Source organism: Pleurodeles waltl, chromosome 2_1, assembly GCF_031143425.1.
Source record: "Pleurodeles waltl isolate 20211129_DDA chromosome 2_1, aPleWal1.hap1.20221129, whole genome shotgun sequence".
NCBI classification, from domain to species: Eukaryota; Metazoa; Chordata; class Amphibia; order Caudata; family Salamandridae; genus Pleurodeles; species Pleurodeles waltl.
This window is the reverse complement of record NC_090438.1, coordinates 754,541,248-754,567,543: the sequence shown is the minus strand read 5'-3', so window position 1 is coordinate 754,567,543 and position 26,296 is coordinate 754,541,248. Positions and strand designations below refer to the sequence as shown.

The 26,296-nt window shown below is 45.3% G+C and overlaps 1 protein-coding gene across 2 annotated transcripts in view; it reads right to left on the bottom strand.

Annotated features, from left to right (window-relative positions):
- The window catches only part of DUSP22 (dual specificity phosphatase 22), a 463,313-nt gene that overhangs the window by 65,910 nt on the left and 371,107 nt on the right, over nt 1–26,296 (bottom strand). For both annotated transcript variants that reach the window (XM_069217750.1, XM_069217759.1), the window contains 2 exons: nt 24,769–24,843; nt 18,760–18,931 (listed from right to left, as the gene is read on the bottom strand). In XM_069217750.1, the coding sequence (XP_069073851.1) occupies nt 18,760–18,931; nt 24,769–24,843 (247 nt within the window). The remainder of the gene's footprint in view (nt 1–18,759; nt 18,932–24,768; nt 24,844–26,296) is intronic.

The window sequence follows — 26,296 nt, the reverse complement described above, 5'->3', positions numbered from 1 at the left end:
AGAGACAGTCGGAGTGAGGATCTGTAACGGACATCTTGCCCCCACACTCTCGACAGGGCTTGAAACCCGACTTTCTCTGAGACATTGTTACCGCAGAGAAGAACTACTCAGCAGAAAAACACACTGTAACCACTAAAGTAACAGTAGCTCCCTCGAAGATAACCATTTCAAATGCACGGAAAAAAGGGAACTGACGTCGGCACGTCGTCGAGGACCTCTTATTGCCTGTATGACGTCAGACGGCGTCGCGTGGGCTAGAGTGACGTCCTCGTCGACGTGCAGAGACTAGGAAGAAGATTTCTGTCGAATGCTGGCGCCATGGGAGTATTCATTAGGTGAGGAATCCACAGGTAGTTGTATCCATCAGAAAGGGGAATGTTTCCTTAGGTCACACTCCAGTCCATCATTGTTTTGCCCACTATGCCACTCCAGACAGAAATCAGTCATGTGAAAATCAGATCTGTCCATCCTCAAATGGAAACAGTACAGCCAGAGCAGGACCCCTAAGGACGGGGATACCATCAACCCCAGGCTGGATTCGGTGTTGCTGGACCTCATCCATGAGATGCAGCTTGATAGCTATGGCACAGTATTTAGCTTGCCCTGCGGGTACCTAGAGGCTGGCCCCTGAACAACATCTAAACACCAGGCAGGCCAGCCTCAAAGGTTTCTGTGAGCAGACGGATGCCAGCCTGTTTTTTCTAACATCCGTCTTTTCAAGTTTCCGGACCAGCCTTACTGCCAATCTTTGGACAAATTGTAATTGCTCGGTTTGCCTCATTGGTAGCCGTCCCATTATGACATTCTTACAATCAAGTTTAATTTTGATTAGTGACCCTATCATTATTCTCTGATATTTTAGTTTGCTCGAGTAAGGGCGGAGCCTGTTCAAGATGTCATGGGCAAAGTAAAGCTGAGTGAACAATCCATCCTTTTGTGCTTCAAAGCGAAGACTACAATTTCACAGCACCCCAAGAATGTTGGCTGTACTGCCAAAAGCATTGGGTAGTCCAAACTGTTCCAGAGGATGAGTGCATTTTCCTAAAGCTCTGGGCTTAGGGACTGACACAGAAAGGGGAACCTATGCCTTTGCCCCATTCACTTTCAGTCCTTTGTGTACATTTTAATGGATCAGAATCTTTGCCATGTAGATCAACCTACATAAACTCAACATAGGAGTGGCACTGCAGGTCTCTGATCCTCATGATAAAAATAGTTGTCTGATACATGCACTATACAGCAGGGCGCTCTGGGGTACCCAACATTCCACCCCAGTTCAGATGACAGAAAATGAATTTTGAACCCTGTGTACAGTCATGTATCTTAATCACTAAATTGCTTCAATTGACGTGGCAACCTCAGGAAGGCCTAGAAAGCAAAAGGTCAAAGTCCACGTTGTCAAATGCTGCAGAGGGTGCTAAATGAAAAAAACGGCTATTATCTCCTTTATATGCTGCTACCAATACATCATCAAGTAACAATACTAGTACATTTTCAGTGCCATGGTGACGTCTAAAGTTGGACAGGTGAGAGTCCAGTCACCCCTGAATGTCTAGAAAGCTTTTAAGCTTGAAGGTAACAACCTTCAGAAGACATTTTGATACCAATGACATGTCAGCGAAGGTTTGATAATTTTGAAGGATGTAAGGGTCAAGAAAAGACTGGTTTGAACTGCTTTAGGTAATTAGGAACATACACTAAGAGTAGGAATACGTTTATCATCTTGGTACCAACTTTGCAATAACAGGAACCATTTTATTGGCGACCAGTCATGGTAGGTCATCATAATCAGAGCATGTAAGATCCCGCTGCTTTAATGTTTTCAATAACAGATTCCTTAACCGTGCAAATTAAATTGGGAGGAGGGGAGTGGTGGTGGCAGACAACTGCCCAAGAAATTCTAGGTTATTCAAAGTGAATAATTCCCCAGTAATGGCTTTCTGTTCACCTTACTTTGCTTGATGTCTTGGTGGGTATCGGCATTTTTTTGTTTGATAAACGTATTGAAGACTTCTGCTTTCTTTAATGATGCAGCAAGGTAAAGTAAGAGGTTAATGACCGACAACACACCTGTGGTTTACAGCTACCTTTTTATTCTTGCTAAAGTGTGTTTCCTCTCAAATGTTGCCTTTGTGTACTTTATTAGTTGGTCCTCAAGTTTATCGGGATCCACTGATGTTTGGCTTTACACCATTTTGTCTACAGACTTCTACAACTCCACTTGAACTCACCACTAGATAGTGTAAACTACGGTGGAGAGGATGCCCTTCCTTATTTTGACTTGAAAGGGCAATCTTTCTACTTATATTAATGATTCACTTGTTAAACTCACTGAATAGGGTCTTCATTTGGACCTCAGGTAGGTACAGAAATTGTCATTAATTGCAAGTAATGTATTCTTTGTGGGTTTTAGGTGTTAATGCTTCCTACTGTGATATTTAGTTATATTAATGTATGACTGGTTCACAACACAACTCTTTGGTCCACTAGCACAACGAAGGTGATCAGAAAGTGATCCACCATCCCACTCGGCCCACTTTAATTTCAATTTAGCCATAACCAAATCTAGGCAGCAGCTTTTGACATGTGGCGGAGTGACTGAAGGCTGAAAGTGCAAATTAGTTCCTCCTTTCTTGTGGAGTGAGGATTTAGTGCAATATCTATCAAGGTGTTAGGATGACTGACAACACCCGGGTTGCAATAACTCTCATGAGATTATCCCAGAGATTACAGATGCCCTGTGGAAGCCTGTAAATATTGGAGTAATCAAAGACTGTTGATAGATTAAAAAGGATATCTTACACAACAAGTCGATTCAAACGTGACTGCTACCCATCATCCTTTATCTGCCTATTGCACATGACAATCCTTCATTCACTAGTTTTCATCTGACTTCTAGTTAAGGCTAAGTCTTCCTGTGGTTAGCCCGGTGTCAGTCTATGGCCTTTCATAGTCTACATCTCAGCTTCATGCAATGTGTGAAAAGGGACTAACTTTATCAATCCCCACCTCTGAAAATTTAACACGGCTAAATCATTATTCTTTCACCTATGCAGTTCCAGCAGGATTCCGCCTCTGCTACAGTTGTTACACTGTATCACCCAATTCATCACAAGCGGCAGAACCCGCAGTCTTTACTGCAACTAGATTTACAGACATCACTCTGTCAAAGGAGTGTACAAGAAGTCCAAGGGTTTAGAAATTTGTGGTACACCTGAAATTGACTGTAAGAAATGTGGTTATTAGCTAAGAGGAGTAAGACCCCAACTCAAATAATAATCACAATCTATGTCAGGGTGAACCACAAAAGTTGCTAATTAAGCCTGAGCTGAACCCTCTGGTAGCTATGACCAAGAGCAGACAGGCTTAAATTTGGAGGCAATGTGTAAAATACTTATGAAGGACTAAAATAGTAATAAAGTTGAAACAGCACAAGCAAAATCCTAAACCAATTTACAAAAATAGAGAATATTACAATAAATAAAATGACACTAAAACAGAAAAAATGTAATAAAGGAAGGAAGAGAGATTAATTTTCAAATTTTGAATTTAAAAAATAGCACCGAAACACAGTAAGAGAAAACCACGATCCTCTGTTTGCACTTGAACAGTACCAAGGTGAAGGTTAAGACAAACAGTGATGGAGTGGGTCGGATATGGAGATCAGGTTCATTCTGGGCAAAAAGTTACCTTCGCACTGAAACTTTTTTGGATGAAGAAAGTCTTCAGCTGACCCAGGCAAAGGCTGTGGCCAAAGATGTGCTCGTCGATGGCAGAGCAGCAAAACATCAGGTTTCACACCCAAACAGCCCTCAATGTCAATAGGATCCCCCTTGACAGATGCACTGGTGAAGGTTTCTTCTTTCAGGTTTAGAAACCTTTCCAAAAGTTGAATTTTCTTAGTGGGGCAAGGCTTTGGCTGAAAAGGGTTCGACGTGGTAGGATGGAGTTCGACAGCAGTCCTTTTGAAATGGATTGCTGCTGCTGAGAAGAATGTAGAGGGAGCCACTGCAAACACAATCCCGGTGGCGATGAACCCTGGTGGATTGGCTTAGAAGGTTAGTCCCAGTCTCTAGTTGGTTCTCCAGCAAAAATAGTTGTAGGGCTAGGCAGGAGAGGTACAATTTGACCGCAGTCAAGCGACCATGACCTTGTGGATAGCACTTGGTGGGTTCCAAAGTCACTCTAGCAGAGGCCTGCAGCAGGGTCCAAAAGAAAAGTCAAGAGCCAAAAGACGTGAGATCCTTACAGTCACTTTTTGGGTCCTCGGTGCAAGATTAGCAGGTCCAGTCTTCTTAGGTCTTCAGGCAGCAGATCAGTCCTGATCTTGTGCTGAATTTTCCTCAGGTCCAGCAGTGCTCTTAGGAGGGTACTGGTAATGCCATATTTATGCCCATTGCCAGTCTCAGAGTGGGGACAACTCCTAGCTACTACCTAACCCACGGGAAAACGTTCCCAGGGATGACTTTAATCACTTTTTCATATTTATAACGAACAAGGAAGACCCACGGGTACTAAGAGTCAAGGTGCATAACTATCTCTAACGGAACAAGGATCCCTTAATTGAAAAATGCAAAAACAATTGCGTCATAGAGATACCTTGAGGTCTATGTTTGATATCCAAATGGATATTATTAGGCATATATTAAGAGTAAAGAACATTGCAGTGGGAAAACAAGCACCAGGCAGGCCATAAAAGTGTAGGCACTTAGGCATTACTCATGTGATATATATGAAATACAATGCTGAAGTCACAAACTGTAAGTACCCACACTCACATCAAATGAACAGTTACAGCAATTTGAGTTAAGGTACAGTAGCAATGGTATTTCGATCTCTTAACCAGATAACGGGATCATCATCAGGACATAAGAATTATGCCTGAGATATAAAATTGAGGCTACTGCATGTGTAACCAAATGTCTGCCTAAAAGCACCACCATGTGGTCTTCAAGTCAACAATTTACGCAGAAAAATATACGTCAGGGTGCAATGGCAATCTAGTCAAGAGGGCTCCAATAATATGAAGATAAAATGAGAAAATATAAAGAAGATAGAAAGGGGGCACGGGTATATATCAGCAACAATACAGTACCACAGGGAGATATATTGTTAATATGGAATCAATAGGGGGATGGAAATCGTGTGGCCAGATTCAACCAATTGTTATTTGTTAGCAATACTGGCCCGCGGCTAGGAGCACCCACTCTTGCAGCACTTCCAGTGGGTTTTACTTTAAACTATCCCACAGTGCCCCTCTCTCCATAAAGCCACCAACCATTGCACAACCATGGAACAAACTTTCTTCTCTCTGTCAGAGCTCTCTGTCTCCACCCAGACCTGTGACTATGGAACTGGGCAAACCCTCCCATGTGGTCACTCTAAACCAGATCTAGGCAATCGCCCCATCCTGGAAGGATTGCTGAAAGCCTGACCAGAAGGACAATAGAGGTTGAGGGCCTAGGTGTCAGCAACATCTGCCTTGACAGGGTAGGACTCCTGTGAAGTCCACCAAGTGCCTCAGCACAGCCCCAGGCCAACCTGGCAAGGGAAGGACAATACCTTTCCACACACAAGGCCTTTTGTCCTTGACCCAGGAGCAACTCACACCTCACTAGAGGGGAGCCACCTGCTGCCAGGTGACAGTTGGAATATTTACAGAAGGCCTTAGAGGCTTTAGGCACGGAAAGGGTAATTTTTCTAAAATACCTTTTCTCAAATAGTTAAATAAAATTAGACTTTACCTTTAAATTGGATTTTATCTAACAATTAAAAAGAGTCCTTGGAATATTTTTGGATCTGTTACGAAACTGAAATTAGCATATCAAGGTGTAATAATGTAATCCAGTGTTTCTATGTGGAAGCACCCAGCCTTGCCACAGTGAAAATAGTTTTTAGGCTTTTTCACTGTAAAGAAATGTGGCAGATAAAATTTTTACACGTCCTACTTTTCAATAATATGCAACATGCCTTTATGGGCACTAAGATCTACCTTAGGGGCGATCTATTAATATTTATTATGAAGCTTTAGTCCTGTCAAAAGGCATTATTTTGACATGGCAAATTGGCAGTTTTAAAACTGCTCCTCCAGGTACCCTTGGGATCGGGGCTCATGTGGTACTGCAGTGGGTGGGGCAATGTGTGCTGCAGCCCACAGGGAACATTTAATTAATGGCCCTGGGTAAACTTTGCACCTTATACTAGGGACATATAGGCAAGTTAAATGTGTCGGTCAAGTGTATACCAATTTCATCATTTTATTTTTAAACCCTTTTATTTTGTTTTTTAATCCAAAAAAGGCAATTCATAGTAAATGCGTTAATACACGTACACCTCTATCTGCAAGTCTATAAGCAAGTCAATTGAGACATTAACATTTTGAGTGCACTATTAAGATGGTAATATACAAGTCATAAGGGCACTGTCACTTAAATTGACAACATATCTTTTACAAACGTAGCCAATGATAATAATGCATGTACAGTCAGCTAACAATTTCATCATGTTTAAAGAGGAAAACAAGCACTTTACCCTTGGCTAGAGGGGGGAAGTGCAAAGAGGTATTTGGGAAACAAAGCCATTCAAAGCAAACATCTTGCGGGCTAAACCACGCAAATGGTGGTCATTTCTAACAATGGCCAACCTTATCAGCCATGCACTTGTCTGCTGCTGATCTGCTGACATCTGAACAAGCAGAAACATCAGCATAAAATAAGGCTTGGCTAGCATGTTCTCCCCAGGGTGAAGCTGTAAAGGGAGACAGACGTTGAGTCAGGGCTCGGTTGGAGGTGTTGCAAGGATGAGGAAGTAGCAGGAAAAAGGGAAAGAGGCAGTGGGACACAGCGTGGAGGATGCAGTGAGAAGGAGCAGAAGATGAGGGGGAAATGGCAGGATACGCAAAAAAGCAGCAGAAATCCAGAGAAAGAAGGGGAGAAGAGAGATGATATGTAGAGTACCTGTTTGCTCCTGAGGCGTGTCCGTACTTTCACGTAAATGCATTGCAGCAGTGCTGAGAAGTGCTAGTGCTCTCCCTTTCGAATAAAAGAAGTTCAGATACTCAGTACCGGACAGTGCCTACCCATTTAAAGCACTGCAGTCTAGTTTCAAGTCTCGTATTGATCTTAATTATGGCTGCTATGCCATATAGGACAGTGGCCACCCGGTGGTACCACTAGCACAACATACCAAGAAATGGCCTAAAAACGTTTTTTTTCTTTGAATATGAGGAGCGCTCTAACAAAAAAAAAAATATTTTTCATACCTATGGTTTGTGGTAACTCAAATTAAAAAAAAAAAAAAAAAAACGCTTGAATATTTCAAGCACGAAAACTCACACCACAACCCTGGGACAATCATTCCATTCCAAAAAATGTACCGAAAAATAAAAATTCTTGCTAATGCAGTCAAAAAGCGATAAATTAGCTTCAACTTCCCAAAGAAAGGTCCCGCATTTCAAACCATTTGGTCCATGCATCCGTTACAAAAGTAATATCTAAAAAACCCTACAAGAGCCACATTTTAGTGACTTGTGTGAAAAACGCATCAGGTAAACACTTGGTGGCTCCTTCTCAGGGGCTGTAGGTGGCATGAAAGATATTTACCAAGCACAAGAAGCAAGTGCAAGGTTTCGGAGTGGTTCCCGTAATGTCCCGGGCACTGTGGGGCCAACAAGAGGTCAGTGTTGTTTAAAAAAAAAAAAAAAAAAAAAAAAAAAGAAATCAATGGGTACTAAAACAAGCAAGGAAAATGAAAACCAAGCATGGTGCCCCTTCAGATCCACTGAGCACGGACTCCACTGCACCAAAGGGTAGAGGGCCCCCCCCGTAGTGGGGGGGGGCACGGCCCGTTAGGGGACGGGGCCTCCGAGGCCCTGGGGCACTCCCTTCCCCCTTTTCCCCCTGCCGGGGGGTGCCGAGTTCGGCCGGATTTCCTCCCTGACGCCTCGCGAGGCGTTGGGGGCGGAAGTCATACCCCAGGGGGCATGTCGTGGGGCCGACGTTGGCCGCCCGCCGGTTCCGGCCGCGCACACTGGTGGGGGGCTATTTAAAGGCCCCCCAAAGAAGGTTATTCCTTCTTTACTTGTGTGCGGCGGCGGGACCTGGCGTGCGGCCCGCTTTTGGAGCGTCCTTCCTGCTTCACGTCACCTGAAGGATTCCGGCTTCTCCCCTCGTTTTCGTCGACTGCTGCCTTCGTGGAAGTCCTTCCTGCTTGTAAGTATTAAAGCGCAGCGCGAGTGGCGTGCCGGGGCCCCTGTCTCCAGACTTGATTATTCTCCGGGCGGCCGGCTAATTATTGCGGGGTTTTTTGCGCGTCCAGCCCGGTTCGGAGCCGGTTTGCTTCGCGCTCTAAGTGGCGTGCCGGGCCCCCTGCTTTCCAGCCGCGTGGGGGGGGGGGGCAGTTTAACGCGCAGCCTTTAAAAAATAAAAGTTCACCCGAGCCTCGGAGGCGCGTCCAGCTCGGTGCCTGAGCCGGATTTCTTCGCGCTCTGGTGGCGTGCCTGGGCACCTGTGTCCAGACTTATTCAAATTCAGGGCAGCCGGCTAAAGTATTTGTAGGAGTGGGGTCGCAGGAAAAAACCTCACAAGTGGCGAGCAGCGCTTTCCAAGCACGCGCTGTGTTAACTGGCCGGGTTTTTTTTAGTTTAAGCGCTCGCATTTTTAAACGTGCGATCACACTGATGTAGGTTGGGTTTGTGCATTCCGCTTCAGTGTTTGTAATTTTCTGCCTTTGCAATTTTGTGTAAAGTTGTGGTTTTTCACCTGGGGGGCTGACAGTGGTTGCATAAGATTGGTATTGTAATTTATCGTGCTTTAGCACAGTGTTAGGCCACCTGCCTGTGTAGTCCTTTATGTGTATGAGCCATTATTAAGAGGTGGCCCATTTGCAGGCAGCCAAAGAGTGGCTAGCCTGTGTGTTTGCATTAATTATTTGGCAGTTGAGCCACACTTAATTTTCACTGTGGTTAGCCTGTGTGGTTGCATTAATTATTTGGCAGTTGAGCCACACTTAATTGTCACTGTGGTAGCTTGGTGTTGCCTTAGTTAAAGTTATTGCATCCATTACTGCAGATTGGTTTCTTCAGCTCTTTTGATTTATGCGTGGTGGACACAGGATTAAGGGGTTTAAATTTGTGGACATTTGGGATCCCTGTGTTTGACTGTTTTTTGCCTCTGATTTCTTTTCAGGTCGTACCCCCTATATTAAAAAAAAAAAAAAAAAAAAAGGGGGGTTATACTGTTAATTAGGCAGTCCTTTACAATTGGTGATAGCTATAAGGGCAGGTCACCATGCCACCTAAGAAGGCCTGCACCCAAAAAGGGAGGGAGCGTGACCCCGATTTGTCCCAGCTGCTGTGATTAGTCTTGGAAAAATTGGGGCGTGAGGAACCCAGTGTAGCCATAGAGGCTCCTAAAAAAGATGGGGGCAGGGAGAAGGGTTCCCGCCCTAAGCGGTCCCACGTGGCCCCCAATGCGGCTTTTTCCCCAGTTAAGCGTAGAAGGAATGCAAAAGCGCAGGTGCCAGCCACCATCATTCGGACGCCCCCCACAGCGGCACCGGCCACCATCATTCTGTCACCTCCTGCAGCAACTAGCCTCTTAGAACAGTTGAGCGTGCCCGTTGCCACGGCCCCGCTCACTGACCCACTCACCACGCCGCAAGTTCTTAACTCGGGCTCCACGGCCCCCGCGGGCGTGGGTATAGAGGGAGTCCTGGCTGATATTCGTAATTCCTTGGCGGCCTTAGCACCGACAGCGCAGACCGGGCCATCTCCCACACCGCTTCAGGGGGTAGTTTCTCCCGCGCCATCCGGTCCACCGCCTGTGGGATACCACGATTCCCGGGCGCATGATCAAGAGCCATCCAGGCTGGCGCTAATGGAAGTTTCTAAACAATTGGCCGGTATTAACGCACCGTCTACCACCGCCCCACCACCCACTGCCCCATGGGGGGCGGACATGTCATGGAAAAACACAGTGGCTGATTTAAAACGCCAGGTAGACTCCCTAGTTGCAGCGCACTCCTCAAACTTGCGGCAGGCCGCGATCAGTAGCCCGTGTGTCGCCCTGGCACCGAGCATTGGTCTCCCATCTCCTCCACCGGTTCAGGACGTCCAGCCCAACTCAAGCAAACTTCCGAATCCGGACATCCCGGTCAAGGAAGGGATGACAGACTCATTATTATCCAGACCAGGTAAGCTGGCAGCCCTTGTTAGCGCTGAAACAAGGGAAAAAATATGGAAGGGAGACTTTGTGGACATTTTTTCTTTAATAAGGGCAAAAAGAAGGGAGATGGAAGGGAAGGAGAAGGAACATAAATCATCTTCCTATGGCGAAAGAAAGCCAAGGATTGAAGAAAACATCACAAATTGGCTATTTGGCTTTAATGTTTTTATGTCAATCCTGTTGGGAAAAAAACCAGAGTTGGGCACCTCTTTGATTTATTATGCCAATAAGATATTGAAGGCTCAACACGCGTACGGGGGGTCTGCCTGGTTGGAGTATGATAGGGATTTTCGTTGGGCAAAAGTAGAGGACCCCTCCATCGGGTGGGATCAAACAGAAGTGAATGTGTGGCTCGAATGTGTTAACAACAAGGTCCCAGGAGGCAGCCATTTCGGCCCCAGTTGTCCGGTGAGAAGAAAGGGTCTTGCTGGGCATTTAACAGAAGGTCATGTTCACGTCCCGCAGGAACATGCAAATTCAAGCATAACTGTTCCTTTTGTGGCCACCTGTCCCATCCTGAATCCAAGTGCATTAAGAAATCTAAAGAGCGGGGTCGGGACCTCAGAAAACCATCAAATTGATTCTCCTCTTCCCTCCCCAGTCAGGTTAGAAGCGTTACGCCCTTGGTTACAGGCTTACCCTTCTGCGGACGCGGCTTCAGTACTTCTTAACGGTTTTTCCTTTGGCTTCAGGATCCCCGCCCCGAATGTCTCTCCGGTAGATCATTGTAAGAACCTAATATCTGCCTTGCAGAACACTTCGGTAGTTGCAAAAAAAATAGAGAAAGAGAGGTCCCTGGGCAGGCTTGCTGGTCCTTTTAGGTGCCCTCCGCTATCTGGTTTTGTGTGTTCCCCGTTGGGAGTGGTTCCAAAAAAGGAAGCAGGACAGTTTAGATTGATCCACAATCTTTCAGCCCCTCGGGGGTCATCAGTGAACGACGCCATCGATCCGCAGCTATGTTCAGTCCGATACGCGTCAGTGGATAATGCGGTTGAGAAAGTGAGAGCGCTGGGCCGGGGGTCTATGTTAGCAAAAACCGACATTGAGTCTGCCTTCCGTTTGCTTCCCGTGCACCCCGAGGACTACCACCTGCTAGGTTTTCAATTCAGAGGGGGGTATTACTTCGACCAATGCATGCCCATGGGTTGCAGCATATCTTGCAGTTATTTCGAGCAATTCAGCTCCTTTCTTCAGTGGGTATTCTCACAACGTACGGGACACCGGGAGGTAATTCATTACCTGGACGACTTCCTGATTCTGGGACCCCCCAATTCTGACAGGTGCAGGTGGGCTCTTCAAGCTTTAATCGCTTTGTTCAAAGAATTTGGGGTGCCTTTGGCCCCCGAGAAAACAGTCGGCCCTTCTACTTGCATCACTTTCCTAGGGATTGAAATTGACTCCTTGGCCGGGGAGTGCCGCTTGCCTTTAGATAAACTGTTGGCTTTCAAGGAGTCCATTAAATTTATATTGTCTCAAGAAAAGGTGACTCTGCACCAGCTTCAGGTACTGGTGGGTCAGCTGAACTTTGCTCTAAGAATTATCCCTATGGGTCGCCCCTTTTCTAGGTCAATAGCTCGCTCAATGACGGGGCTAAAAGAAAAACACCACCACACCAGGCTGTCCAGAGAGGTTAGAGACCTGAGGCTGTGGGATTTGTTCCTTAGGACATTCAACGGGTCGGTCATTTGGCCGCAGAAAGCAATACCCAGCCCTACGCTGGGCCTATACACTGACTCCGCGGGAAGCATAGGCTTCGGTGCAATTTTGGGCCCATTATGGTGCAGGGCAGACTGCCCTAGGGACTGGGTCAGATGGGGGTTGGACCAAGAATATAGCCTTCTTGGAATTATTCCCAATTGTGGTCGCTGTAAACATCTGGGCTAAGGAGTTCAGGAACAGGGTGGTAATTTTCTGGTCTGATAACATGGCGGTGGTAGAGGTTATCAACCGGCAAGGGGCTTCATGCCCTTTGGTTTTGCGCCTTTTGAAACACCTGATTTTGGCTTGTCTTCAGCATAACATCACGTTCAAAGCGAAGCACGTGCCTGGGGTGCATAACAACGCAGCTGACGCATTGTCTCGTTCATTGATGCAGGAATTTTTGCGGTATCACCCCCAGGCGAAGGAGAAGATGACGGAGTTCCCAGAATCTCTGTGGAAGATTGGTGCCCCTCCCTCCCAGATTTAGTAGCGTTATCCTTGGCCCCACGCACAAAAACAGCTTACGAGAACAGTTTTTTACTTTACAGGCGTTTCTGGCATGCTCGGCATATGGCAGACACCTTTTCTGAGCCAGCAATAGGGGCATTCCTTAAACATCTGCGTAGCCTAGGGCGTCCGGTGTCATGCGCAAAGGCACATTTGGCGGCGATACGTTTCTTCGCAAAAATAGTTAAATTGGAGAGGCCTCTGAATAATTTTATCATAAAACAAGCCTTGAGGGGTTGGGCCAAGGGATCCCCGAGTAGCTCGGATGCCAGGCGTCCCGTCACCCCTCCTTTGCTAGAAGGGATTTTAAGGGCGCTTCACACCGTCTGCTCTTCACCCACTGAGGCAGCGCTTTTCGCCGCGGCCTTCACTTTGGCTTTTTACGGAGCTTTCCGCATCAGCGAGTTGGTAGGCTCCTCCAAGGGTGACCACTTGGGGGGCCTACAGCGGGAAGACGTAACGATCTGCAGGGGGGTACTGCACATTATGTTGCGTAAATCAAAGACCGACCAGCTGAAAAAAGGAACACGCATCACACTAGGTGAGGCGCCTGGTTCCCCCTTATGCCCTGTGTTAATCACAGACAAATACATGGCGGTGCGCCGTATGGCTGAGTCTCCGGCCTTCTTCATCCACCCGGGCGGAGACTGCCTCTCACGCTACCAGTTCGCGGAAGTCTTTAAATTGTCCCTAAAATCAATTGGAGTGGATCAACAGGGTTATTCATCCCATTCCTTTAGAATTGGCGCAGCCACGGCGGCAGCAGCAGCAGGCCTTCCAGCGTCCGCTGTAAAAAATATAGGTCGTTGGTCTTCGGAATGTTACAAACGTTACATCAGGCCAGAGTTGGAGTAACAGGGACTGGGTTGCTCGGTGGTGTTGTCTCACGCGCATGTTTTCTTTTCTTTCAGTCAAATGCCTCAGCGAGTAGTCTGGGTATTGGGCCATTCATTTGTCCGTCGGGCGGCATACCGGTTGCAACAGCTCCGTGAGTCGAAACCGGCAGACTTGCACAGTGTGGCTTTTCGGTGGTGCGCCATTGGCGGAGGAGGCATCACCCAGCTGCAACATTTGGTCGAATTGGCGAGTAGTCGTGGGGGACTGCAGTCTCCGGATCTGATCATCATTCACTTGGGGGGCAATGATTTGGTGCGTTTAGGCCGAAAGACCCTTCGGGAGACGGTATTTCTTGAAATTTCGAAAGTGGCAAAGCACTTCCCAAGGGCAGCATTTGCCTGGTCACACATGGTTCCACGTCTTAAGTGGGGGGCAGGGTTAAGATCTCGCGCCATCAACGTATCAGTTCGCCGGCTTAATGCAGAGATGGCGAAGCTCTGCCCAGGCCCTGGGCGCCTATGGAATATCCCCCACAAACTGCTGAAAGGTATGCACATGTTTCACAGCGACCAAGTGCATTTGTCCGACGAAGGAACCGATCAATTTATTCGCGACATGTGGGGTTTTGCCCGCAGCCTCTTTTTGGGTGGGGAGGGCGAAGGACCTTTGGGGCCCTGGTCGCCCTTGTGGCGGAAATTGAGATAAAAAATGTGACTAGAAACAATAGGAGGGGGTCCCCAAGGTGGGGCCCCCAGGAGGACATCTGGGATAGGATCCTGAAGTTCTGAGCCAACCAGCGGATGTACACACCAGATCAGGGGGTAAGAGACCTCAGATCGCTGGGGGAGAACATGGGGCTCCCGCTCTTGGCTCCCCCCATTACACCCCAGGGCTGATTGGTGTTTGGAGGGGGGGGCGGAACCCTAAACTGGAGGACAAGGTACCGGGTAGTCAGGGTAACCGTCCCTCCTACGGATACAGGTGAGACACGGGTCACCTGTGTGGTCCAATATGGTGGTTCAGGACAGGAAGGGATCCTGTCACACTGGTTATGGTCACAAGTAATTTCTCAGTAACATGTAAATAAAAATGTTTTCTTTATTGACTAACCTTCTTATACTTGCTATTTGATGTTTTGCTTGTCAAAGTTATGAGGTAATTTATATGATGACTTTTTGAAAATAAAAGATACTCCTTCCAACGAACAAACCATGTCGTCTTGTGCTTTCCTGGCGGGGGGAGTGTGGGCCGTCTGGAGGCCTCCGGATCCTATAGCTATTTAAAAGCATCGGCCCTATCACTGTGAAAGGGGGAGTACTCCACTTCACACCAACCCTTTAAGACAATCTATGTAACGCTCGTACTGGGCCACGTTCCTTTAATTTTCGCACATTCTTTTGGCCTGTGCCGTAGAATTGCTACGTCTGGTTGAACTGCTGAGGCAGACTTTAACAAAATAACTACAAGATCACGTTGTTTTGGGGAAATCAGTTTAAAAGTTCGAATATATTTTCATTAGTGATAAAAAGAAATGCAACGCAACAATAAAACAAGCAGCGAAAATACAGCAGATGGCATGTCTGTGGAATATTTTTCCTCTTTCTCCATGAGGTGGCACTATTCCCACAGGCTGTACCGGCGTCTTCTCGCATTCTGAAGGAATTCAAGGTGGCTCTTCCATTACTCCACGTTTATCTTGCAAATGCAAAGCAAAAACAAAGTTTGGCACTCGGTGAGTGTAGTGTGGCAGGGCCACGCTGGATTACGGGACGGACAAAAGACACATGTACACTGGATAGGGGTCTCAAGGGGAACTGCGTCATCGCAGCCCCAGATTTATTAGGTAAACTCGGTTCTGCGTTCCATCCGGATAGCGGAACCTGACACCAAAGAAAAGGAGAGCCTGGGTGGCTCTCTACAGGTGAGCACGTTTTCCTCAAATAGAAGCGGTGCCTGCCTTCCACCTCCCGAGGCTCCATCTCCGACGTCTCGTCCTTACAGTGTTTTCCCCAGCAACGTCCGCCCCATACGACTTGCAGGATACCTCCTGAATAAAGACGCTGAGCAGTCCTTGCAGCGGAGTCAAGAACCATACCGGCTATTTTCTGGTTTACTTGTGGCTAGTAGCTGACTGGTCTTGGTGGTTCACCCTCGAGCTCTGAGGGACTCCTGTCCCTTGGTTTGTTGCTCAGGTTGTGGAATGATATCCATACGCGTATATCTCACCCCACAGACGTCATGTGATCACAGCGGAAAGGATGCGTGAAGGCAGTGATAAAATACCTGGCCGCCGAGTTAAGGGGAAAATAATAGCAAGTAACAGGGGAGAAAGAATGAAGAATGTATTCATTTTTTGGCCAATGTTTAAATAGAAGGTTGTTTACTCCAGGTCTTAAGCACAAGTGGAGCTAGTACTAAGTCCAGTTCCATTTCCAAGTGATACAACTTTCCGTGGGATACCTGCACATTAGAGCCAAAATGATCTGCTGCTGATGTGGAGGAAGGTATGGGAAAATCAGTCTGTTTTCACTCGAGATGTTCTGAAGGCAGGCAAAATAAATGTGCTCTGTCATTCGATGGTGAAGTTTTAACCTAGCACTTTGTGGGGGGTCAAGGCAGTGCCCAGAGGAAGCCAGAGGCATTATGTGTGTTTCTTAATCTGGCCCCAGGGTGGCATTTTGGGTGCGTTGATATTGGTGCTAAGATGATGGGGGTGGGGAGCTTACAAGCAGGTGTGGGTTTAAGTAGCTTTATTGAAATACATTATTTGTAATAGCACCCAACCAGGAGAATGTTGACGTCAGCTCAGCCCTGGCCTTTCTCATCTCTCCCAAATTGCGTGTGTTGACCCCAGAACACTTCGGCCCCGATTCAGAAAGGTAAACTTAAACGTCTGGTGTAAACTTAGACCAAAAGTCTAGGTTTACCTTTCTGAATCGGACCCTTCGTTTAAATGTAGTCGTCCCTTGACTTAAAAAGTAGGGATGCAGGTGTCTATATGGCCACATGATGAGCAGCCCCCGTTTGCAGCCTACACTAGGCAAGCTTTTTCCGAAAAGGCAGAAGATCAGTCATCAGAGAGCCAATGTCAAGATTGCATTGGAGCATCTGAGGTGCAAAACTGTTTAAAACTTGAAATATACAGCCTTATAGAGTTGCTCTGAACGCTGTAAAAATCAGCTCTGTCTATTTAATGTTTCTTACTTCACCTACCCATTAAGCACTGTACTATCAGCTGCCTTTCTGACCAAATTCTATTTTATTTATTTTTTTAAAGAAACTTTAGGACCAATGGCATTCTAATACCCAAACTTATCCTGCCGGGAAAAAGGGTGGATCGTTTTTGACTTCGTTGAAGTTTTCCTCAATGCAGAACTAGGGTAACAAGTAAGTAACATTTTCCTACAGCATCACACGCTCTTTACTGACAGCCAAACGTAGAGTATCCATGCAACACAATATTTAGCACCCACTTGTCTGTTGCAATGTATTTCCAGTCTTCCTGATATAGAGTTACTGCCCCACTCTCCAAAGGAGTGGCTGATTTGGGGGGTGGGACGGTCACATTAGTATGTCACAGTGCTTCATTTGTAAATACAAAGGTGCCTGTGCCCAAAGCCCTCATAACCACGCGGCTGCTGCAATTACATGTGCGAACACGGAATACTGAGGCAGCGTAATCCTGAAGCCATCTTGGGCCTCGTCAATCCATTTAAAGCTACTTCCTGCCCCTTCAGCTCACCCCTGCAGCTTTCTACTTTCTATCATTGAGGCCGAAGCCTGGCTGCTTTTCAGAGGCTGGTTGAGAAGAGAGCTTTTCTGTTATTGTTTTTCCTCTCTTCTGCAGGACTGATGCTTTGAAGCATGCCTCTTAGCCTTACACATTAAACATTTTTTAATGTTCTTTTCACAAATCTTCTGGCATAACTCAGTCTTTTACCGTATGAGATGTCAGAAGGCATTCAACACATACTTTGTGTGGGTATAATACTGCTTTCCTCCTCCCATAGCATAGGAGGAAAAATGTAACAAAAGCAAATATATTTCTTAAAAGAGAAAATTCCTGTAAGAATCCGGAAAAAATCACTTCACTCAACAATACTATCAAATACTTCGAGTGGAAGCAAAAGCAAAATAAGATCAAATTTTGACTGAAAGTTCAGGGGAAAAAACAGATGTGAAGTCTCTAATGAATTTTGGCACTCTTCTCTGAGAAGCCTGAAAAAAACAGAACTGGTTCAGAGGCAACTGCCAGTACGATGCATCATGCGTGAGGGAAAGAGGCAAGCCTACTTTTCATAGTTTAATTGTAAGCCTATCAGCCCGATTTGTCCCTACATGTTAGACAAGTTTTAAATGTTTTGCACCGCAGATGCTGCAGTCTTGAAAACTGTTCTCTGGACAGTCTACACTTCGCAAAAATATTGCATAAGATAGGCTTCAAAGGTTGCTCATCATCCAGACACTTCCACCTTCGTTCCATTATTGTAGGTAACGGGACAAAAAACATATTTCATTGCATTCACTAAAATGGCCATCTACAAACTGTTCAATGATCCTTTTGCACTAATTAGTTACCACTGAACTATTCCCTTTAGAAAATAAGTATTTCACTCGCCACACTTCAAAAATACTAGCTATTGTGCTTATAAGAGAGAAAATGTAGTTGTTAGTTTTTACATACATTTCCTTCCACTTGAATTGCTTTAATCTCAATGTCACAATGTTGCATTTACTCGTGAAATAACTATTTATACATAAAGCTCAGTTTCTTATATTTTTTCATAAAAATGATCTATTTTAGTAGATTTAATTAGCAGCAGTTTGATATTTGATTGAGTTTTAGGGCATGTAACTGAGCTTTAATATTAGGCTATATGTTTACAAATGGCTTGCCTTTTATTAGGTTTAATGAGATCATGTAGGCGGCTAACTAATGGTAGATGGTTTATAATTGGTAATGCAATTTACCATGGGTACTTACTCACAAAAATGAATTATGTGCTCAATTAGTACTCTGAGGTGTGCCTATCTCTGTAAAAATTATCATTATAGGTTCAGAACAATCAGTCCTTGCGGTAGCTGCAAAAAGTAAGTTAGAGATCTATTCAATCACCTCTGTAACCTGAAGGCAAACTCGTAATCAGTAAATCCTTAAATCTACTCTCCTGCAGGTCTCTTCTGTCCCAAGAACACTGAGGTAGGCTATCAGACAGGGAATAATTACAGCGGAGGTAAATGCCTAACTTTTTAGTGGAATGTTATTTTTAAATGGACAATAGCAATTCTGACAGTCTCCAAGAAGAGAGACCTCTAAATTGCGCCCTTTGAAGGTATTAGAAGAGAAACAGATAACAAAGGTAATGACAGCAGAAATATTCCTCAGCAAATATTCTGGCCTGTGGCTCCACTATCATTTCATGCAGGGGAGTCAAAATGCAGCTTAACCATTACTTAACAGTAAACAAGTATGGGTATTTTTATGAGTTACCTGGTTGAGATGATCCTTCTCAAACTCTTGTAGCTGCTTCTGGAAGCCTGTGTTTGGGTTGGCACAAGATCTTGCTGCACGTACTGCAGACAAAGCATCCTCCCAGCCAAAATCTGTGATGGTCATGACATAAGCCACTACCAAAGTCACGCTCCTGGAAACACCTGCAAGACTGAACCACGAATAAGGGAGGTATTACAGGATGTAGCATTTTTAGACCATCAGAGCTGATCACTAAATGAACAATAAAAAAAGTTACTTACCTCTGGTAACCATCTTTCTCGTGGATACTCTATCTGCAGATCCCTCACCTGTAGAACAATCCCAAGGCACCAGTCTGGATCTGGAAAACTTCAAGCAACAATGTTGTCAGTACAGTATGCTGGAATCAGTCGGCACCGGTAGTGACACCAGTCAACATCACTGGGCCCATAAAGCCCCTGTCCTGGCGTGTCTACGTCAATTACCCTCCATTTTTTCAAATGGGGAGGCGGCAGGTTGGTGAGAAATCTGCTGGTTGTTTGAGTATCCACCAGAAAGATAGTTACCACAGGTTAAGTAACTTTTTCTTCTGATGGATACTTCTACCTCCAGACTCTTCACTTGTAGAACAGATTTCACAGTAATACCCTGCCCAGGAGGAGGTTGGGTTGATGGTTAGACAAGGAAATCCTGCAAGACAGAGATGGCAAAGTGTCTGTATATGAGCACTCTGATTCCAGAGAGTAGTGCCTTGAAAAGGTGTGCACAGAAGCCTACATTGCCGCCTTACAGATTTCTGCAATCAGGAGTCCCCGAGCAAGAGCAGAAGTGGTTGATTTAGCCCTAATGGAACAGGTTCTATTATCTGCAAAAGGCTTTTTCTTGGCTAAGGCGCAACAGATCTTGATACATAAGATGATCCACAGAGACAGAGTCCTAATCTGTACCACCCTACCTTTTTTGGCACCTCAGAAGCAGACAAAAAGCTGGTCATCTGACTTGAGTTCCTTGGTGCGTTCCAGGTAGTAATTAACTGCCTACTGAGGCTCCAGCCGAAGCAACTGCTTCATCTCTTTCATAGGATGAGGTGGAGGGTAAAAGGTTGAAAAGTAAGGGATTGGACAGAATGGAAAGGGGTGACCACCTTAGGGAGGAAAGTAGTTCCGGTCCGCAACACAAACTTCACTGACCATTCTAGTAGAAGTGATGGCAATCAAAACCACAGTCTGGAGGGTCTACATGCGAAGGGTACAACTTTAAAGGGGCTCAAAAGGAGACCCCATAAAAAACTGCTTTATGTCTCATTGAGGAACCACAAAGGGGGTTGGAGGAAAATGGTTGGTGGGGCCCTTAGGTGAATACATGACAACAGGTGACTGGAACAGGGATAGCTGATGTGGCAGGCAGAAAAAAATAGGACAAGGCGGCTAAAAAACCCTTCACAGTGCCAATGAAACATCCTCTCTGAACAAGGAGAAGTGCAAATTGTAGTACGTGAGAAGGTTTGGCCTGCAAGGGATCCACATCATCGTCCGCGCACCATGCAACAAAGCTGCCCCATAAACCAGAATAAGCACACTTAGTAGAGAGGCGATGCCCTGACAAGATTACGTCTGCTACCTCTGGTGGCATCTGATAGAAGCTCAGTTGCCCTACACTATCACCAAGAATTGGAGGTAGAGGACTTGAAGATTGGGGTGCAGAACTATTCCCCCCAACTGTGAGTGAAGGTCCCGCCTGAGTAGAAGTCAAAGCAGGGGACATGTGGAGGTCAGAAGGTCTGCATACCACACCCTTCTCAATCAATCTGGGGAAATGAAGAGGACTTGGGACCTGTCTTGACAAATCTTCTAGAGAACTTGAAGAATCAAGTATATGAGGGGGAATGCGTAGTGCAGTTTAAAGTACCACTGAAATGCTTCCCCCAAGAGTCCCCGCAACGGATGCTGGATGGTGCCAAACTGCTGGTATTTTCTGAGGGGGCAAATAAGTGGCAAGTGCCCCACTGGCTAAAGATATTCTGGACTAACACCAGCAGAAGACGCTGGATCGGCAAGGTGACGTCAGCTCAGACTGTCAGCTCTGACATTCAGAGACCCCGCTAGGTGATTGGTGGAGAGCCAGATCCCTTTGCAGTGATCTCAAAACCACAGTCTCATCGCTTCCAGTCAAAGGAGGTGAGACTCTACTCCCCCTTGCTTGTTGACATACCACATCGTAGTCGCATTGTCCATCAAGATCTGGATGGACTGACCTATGAGGGAGGGGAGGGTGGCCTTGTGCACCAGCCAAATCGCCCCCAGTTCCAGCAGGCTGATGTGAAGCACATGCTCTTCCGGAGACCACAGGCCCCTGATCTCCAGATCCCCCAGATATGCTCTCCACACTAGGGTAGAGGCATCCGTCACTACCATAGTCGCAGTCTGAGGGAGAGTGAAGGCCATCCCTGGAATTAGGTTTACCTTATTCCCCCTTAAAAAACACTTCCACCGCAGAGCTGAGGGAAGAGTACAATAGAGTCTGACATGTTCCCCTTGTACTGGAGCCACTGCCAGCAGAGACACTACTCCAGGGCCCTCAGGTGCCAACATGCATGCATGACTAGGAGGATGCAGGAAGCTAGCAGATCTAGAAAATGCATAATGTTCGCGCCTAGGTTGAAAGATGAGACTATCTCCTGGATGTCTCTGATTCTGTGAGTCTCTGAGGACAGGTGCAAAGAGGAGTAGTGTCCATTAGTGATCCCATGAATTGAAGTCGTGGGAAGGGGTGGGAGGAGGGGGGAGGGGCATAGTTGAGATTTGGGCTCACTGATCAACAATCCAAGGTTGAACAGCAGTCATGCTGTAGACTGTAGGTGGAGTGTAACCGTATCTGGCGAGCTGGGTTTGAGGAGCCAGTCATCTAGGTGCAGAAAGTTGGGGATGCCAGACCCCTTGAGATGGGGCAAAACCACTGCCATCAACTTTGTGAAGGCACGAGGTGCCGATGTCAACCCAAAGGGCAGTATCGTAAACTGGTAGAGCCCACCACAAATCGTAAGTCCTTCTGATGCGACCGAAGGGTCAGGATGTGGAAGTATGCATCCTGCAGGTTGAGTGACACCATACAGTCTCCAAGCTCCAACACCATTAGAACTTGAGCTAGGGTCAGCATTTTGAACTTTTTCTTATTGAGGAAGAAGTTCAGGCTCCTGAGTTACAGAATCTGATGCAAAACCCTGTCCCTTTTGGTTCTCTGGCACTAACTCCACTGCTCTTTTGAGGAGGAGAGCTGCCACCTCTTGCTGAAGACTGGCCAAATATTCGGGCCGTAGACAGGAGGGTTGAGGCGGGGTAGGGGTCCGAACCTGAAGGAAGGGAAGGGTGTAACTCTTTTCTAAGATTCGAAGGACCCATTGGTCCACAGTAATGGCCTCCCTGGCCAGAAAAAAACAGGACCCCCCACTCTCCACCGGGCTCTGTGTGACATTGGGGAAACAAACTATGCTTGCTTTCCTGGTGGTGAAGAGAGGAGGTTTGTAATGGGGATATGCAGCCTTTACCTCAAACACAGCCTCTGAATTGGTGGCAAGAGGATTCTGTGGCTGCTGGAGTGCCTGTGTATACTGCCTGAAGTGAAAGGAGGAGCCCCATCAGAAGCTGTGAAAGGGCCAGACGTCCTTGGTGGGGGGAGAATGCTGAAGGCCATAAGAAGTGGCCATCGCTTTACATGCCTTGAATCGTTCCAGCGCTGTCGGCCTTCACTCCAAAACAAGCAGACATTGTCAAAGGGAAGATCTGTGAGGTTAGCCTTGACATCTGATGAACTATCGGACACCCTCAGCCAAGTGTGGTGTCTTACGATCAAGGTGGTAGCCATGGCTCAGGTGACAGAGTCAGCGGTGTCCAACCCAGATCTGATGATATGCAGCCATCAACAATGATTTCCAGGAACATGAGGAATAACAACAAGGTTGTAACAACCAAGAAGGCAGCTGGCATTCAGAGACTTCAAGGCCATACTCCCTACATAAAAGGCTTCTTGTCTTACGTCTCCAAACATTTTGACTCTGTTTTAAAGGGGCTGTAGAGAACACGCACCTCCAGATTGGGTGCCTGAACAAGATGTCTGGATGACCAAGCTTGCTGCCAAATGGTGCGTAGAGAGAATGGTGGGATCACCAGGAGGGGAGCAATAAAAGCAAGCAACAAGCCGACTGATCAATGGAGCAGAGGATGGCTTCTCCAAAGCACCATGTTAGGACTTACTTTTTGAGTATTTGTTCTCCTTCTTTCTGTGCTTTCTCTTCTTCTTGGATAAAGATGAGGATAGAAAACAGGAAAGGTGCCGTGAATGTTTCCGGCACTGAAAGTCGTCCTTTGCTCGGGCCATGAACAGCTTGATCCCCCACTCCTTGATGGCCTTGGGATGCATGCTGGGGAACAAGGAGTAGGTCTTCGAATTTATGTTAGACCTCGATCACCACAGACAGACAGCATGAGGGACCATAATGGACATCTGTCCCACACAATCATTACAGAGTTTAAATCTAGATTTCTTGAGAGGAGACATAATACTATGTATTAGTTTAAATTTGCGAGGAAAATTCCCTCAGGAGTGGAGCTCCGAATCAGCGTCGAAGGCATAGAAAAAAGGGAACTGACATGGATGCATCATGGCCTTGGTGACCTCGCCTGATGTCACTTTCAGCGCTGACTGAGTCCAGCACCCTCTACCGGCAACATTGGTGCTTATAAGTTTTCCGCATCGCTTTTGACACGTGTGGGTTGTTGTACAAGTGAGTAATCTTGAGGTAGAAGTAGCCATCAGAAAGGATATTAGAAACATCAGGATGCTAAGAACTTGCTAGCAATTAAATAACTCCAAATTGCACTCATCTACTTTATTACCACTGCAACATGTTTCAATATGCCCCATACATTCTCAGCAAAGTGACAGTGAGAAACTGGTAGCAGTTCTGGATTGGCTTTCAAGTAACAAGGTTACATGAGGTTAAATTGTTTCCCTGACCCTTCAATCTGACAACAGTTAACTAAATAAAAAATAAGGCTTCTAGTCAAGTTTGATTAAAACAAAGGGGACCTAAAAACAATCAAAAGCGAAAATCTGAACAGGGAGTTACTGAGTTTCAAATAATGAAAGCATTTTTGCATTCCACTTCACAGTATCATTCATCTGATTGAAAATAATGCAGAAGCTAAAAAGTTCCCAGACAGCAGAGATGCTGAGTTTGCAAATAGCCACTTTCAAGATTAAAGTAATTTTTGGTTTTAGTGAGAGCTGCAACCCTTCTGCCAAAGTTAACCTCACTATGTGTTTTATCCTTACTGGGAAACCACTTGCCCAAATGTACCTAAATCACCATGGAAAAATATTTTTCCAGTAGATACTATTTTATTTATTTAATTTCTTCACATATCTGACCATATAGGAATAAACACTGTACAGCTTTTTAAATAATCATCACAAAATAATAAAATACAACAACATGCCTTGCTTCTTATAACAACTAATATGATTCAGGCTGCATACTTGTTGTAGCTTAGCTGGGATACCACTGCAGCCTCCACTTCAAGGGCTGACAAATATATTTAGATTCCAGCAAACACTATGGATCATATTGTACCAGTACGCACCAGCCGAGCCAGGTTCAAAATCCATTTATCAGTTTTATCTAAAGAGAACATTTGAAAGCTTTGTCATTGTCAAATGGTATTATACCAGAATACAATCTTCCAAAGACAGCCACAAATTATGAATTCAAATTGATTATTACCTCTGAACTGACTTTTCCCTAAAGGTAGGTGGTCTTTTTTCGTTATTACCAAAAACTCGTCAGTTTCACAGTATATTACCTAGTGAAAAAATATTTTGTAGGGTATAATTCACCCACTAACTAAAGACATGACTTACAAAATGAAGAGTGGTATATAAATTGTGTTCATAGAATACAATAAATTATTTTAAGAGTACTTTATCTTTAAAATTTGTTAAGAAATATTAGAAAGCCATAAGCATACGTACCAGTGTACAAGACAGCCCTCACCTCTAAGCCGACACTCATGGATAAACTTGGTACTTTCTTTGAAATGTCTGGTCCTAAAAGGAATAAAAGAATTGACTAAACCTTAACTTGCAAATTTCCAGGTGGCGTTTACAAATGCATTTTATATCGTGACGTTCTACTTCCTTAAGTGTCTGTCAATGTGATTTTATGAAAACGCTGTTTTCCCTGTGCCCGTTCCTTTTTTTCATACAACATTTTATTACAAACATCTTCATTACAAAGTAATTTTAACTATCGAAAACAAGCCCTACCTTCATGAGAGCACCATCTCTTAAATGGCACATCACTATAAAACAATATAGACCACTTCTTAAAGTAAAACTGAATTACGTTATTTTTTTTATTTTTTTATATTTCACCCAATTTGCATAACAACTGATGGATACATTATTGGACATATAAGCACGTTCTATATTGAGCTGAAAGGTGCATTCTGATCTTGTGTTCATTTCCGTGGCCTCGCATCTCCCCACACAACTGCCTAAATCAGCTGATAAGCCTAAGTGTCTCAACTATACCAGTGGAATCATGCCCTGCTGCTAAAATAAAAGACAACACACATGGAACGGTAAATAAAGTAAACCATAAAAGCCTGTATTCTTTAAGAGTGTGTATCTACATAGATCAACATGTGGTTATCACTTCTTTAACAAATAAACCTTTGCTCAACCTACTGGATCCAGCAAGCTACAGACTGTCAAATCTTGCTTTTATTAGTAAAACCATAAGGGGTAGGGGGACCACACCAACTGCAAGATTTTGTTAAATAACACAATATCCTGCATTATAGGCAACCAGGTTTCACACTAGGGAGTAGGAACCGCACCTGCAATAGTTAACATTTGTGAGGACATGATTGAGCATCCATCGTGCTTAATCTTATTCTCCGATTCTGCTTGATTTGTTGACAGCATTTGCACAGTGACTAAAAACACTACTTCAACTTTGGGACAAAGGGCCAATATCATTAGAACAGCTTTTCAATCATGTGAATCCTTCTCATCAAATCAAAACCACCAAATTAGAATTTTCTGGCGACTGAGAAGGATTTCACACAGTCCATCTCATACAGAAAAGAATACAGAACTAGGCTATGCAGGAATAGGCTTACACAAAAGTCTATCCATTGAGCAACAAAGTGGTCTAAACCAGAACTTCTATATCACGCTAATGAGAAGGGTGCTCTCAGTGCTACTAGTCATCATAGTCAACTGATGAGGGCTTTGGTGTTTCCTAGACCTGGATCCTAGAATATGAAATTACAGTGACTGTAAAGTGAAGCAGCCAGACTCAATTTAAACCTAAAAACAAAAGAAAAAGAAAAACTGAGCACACCAGTCTTCAAAGAGCTGCATTGATTCTCGTTGGTTTTAGGATAAAACAAACTACTCTGTACTACCTTTGTAGCACAGGATGACTGTATTCCAGAGTAGTTCCAGGCCCCATTCACACCCTGCACGGTGACCCGCAATATTAGACGTAACA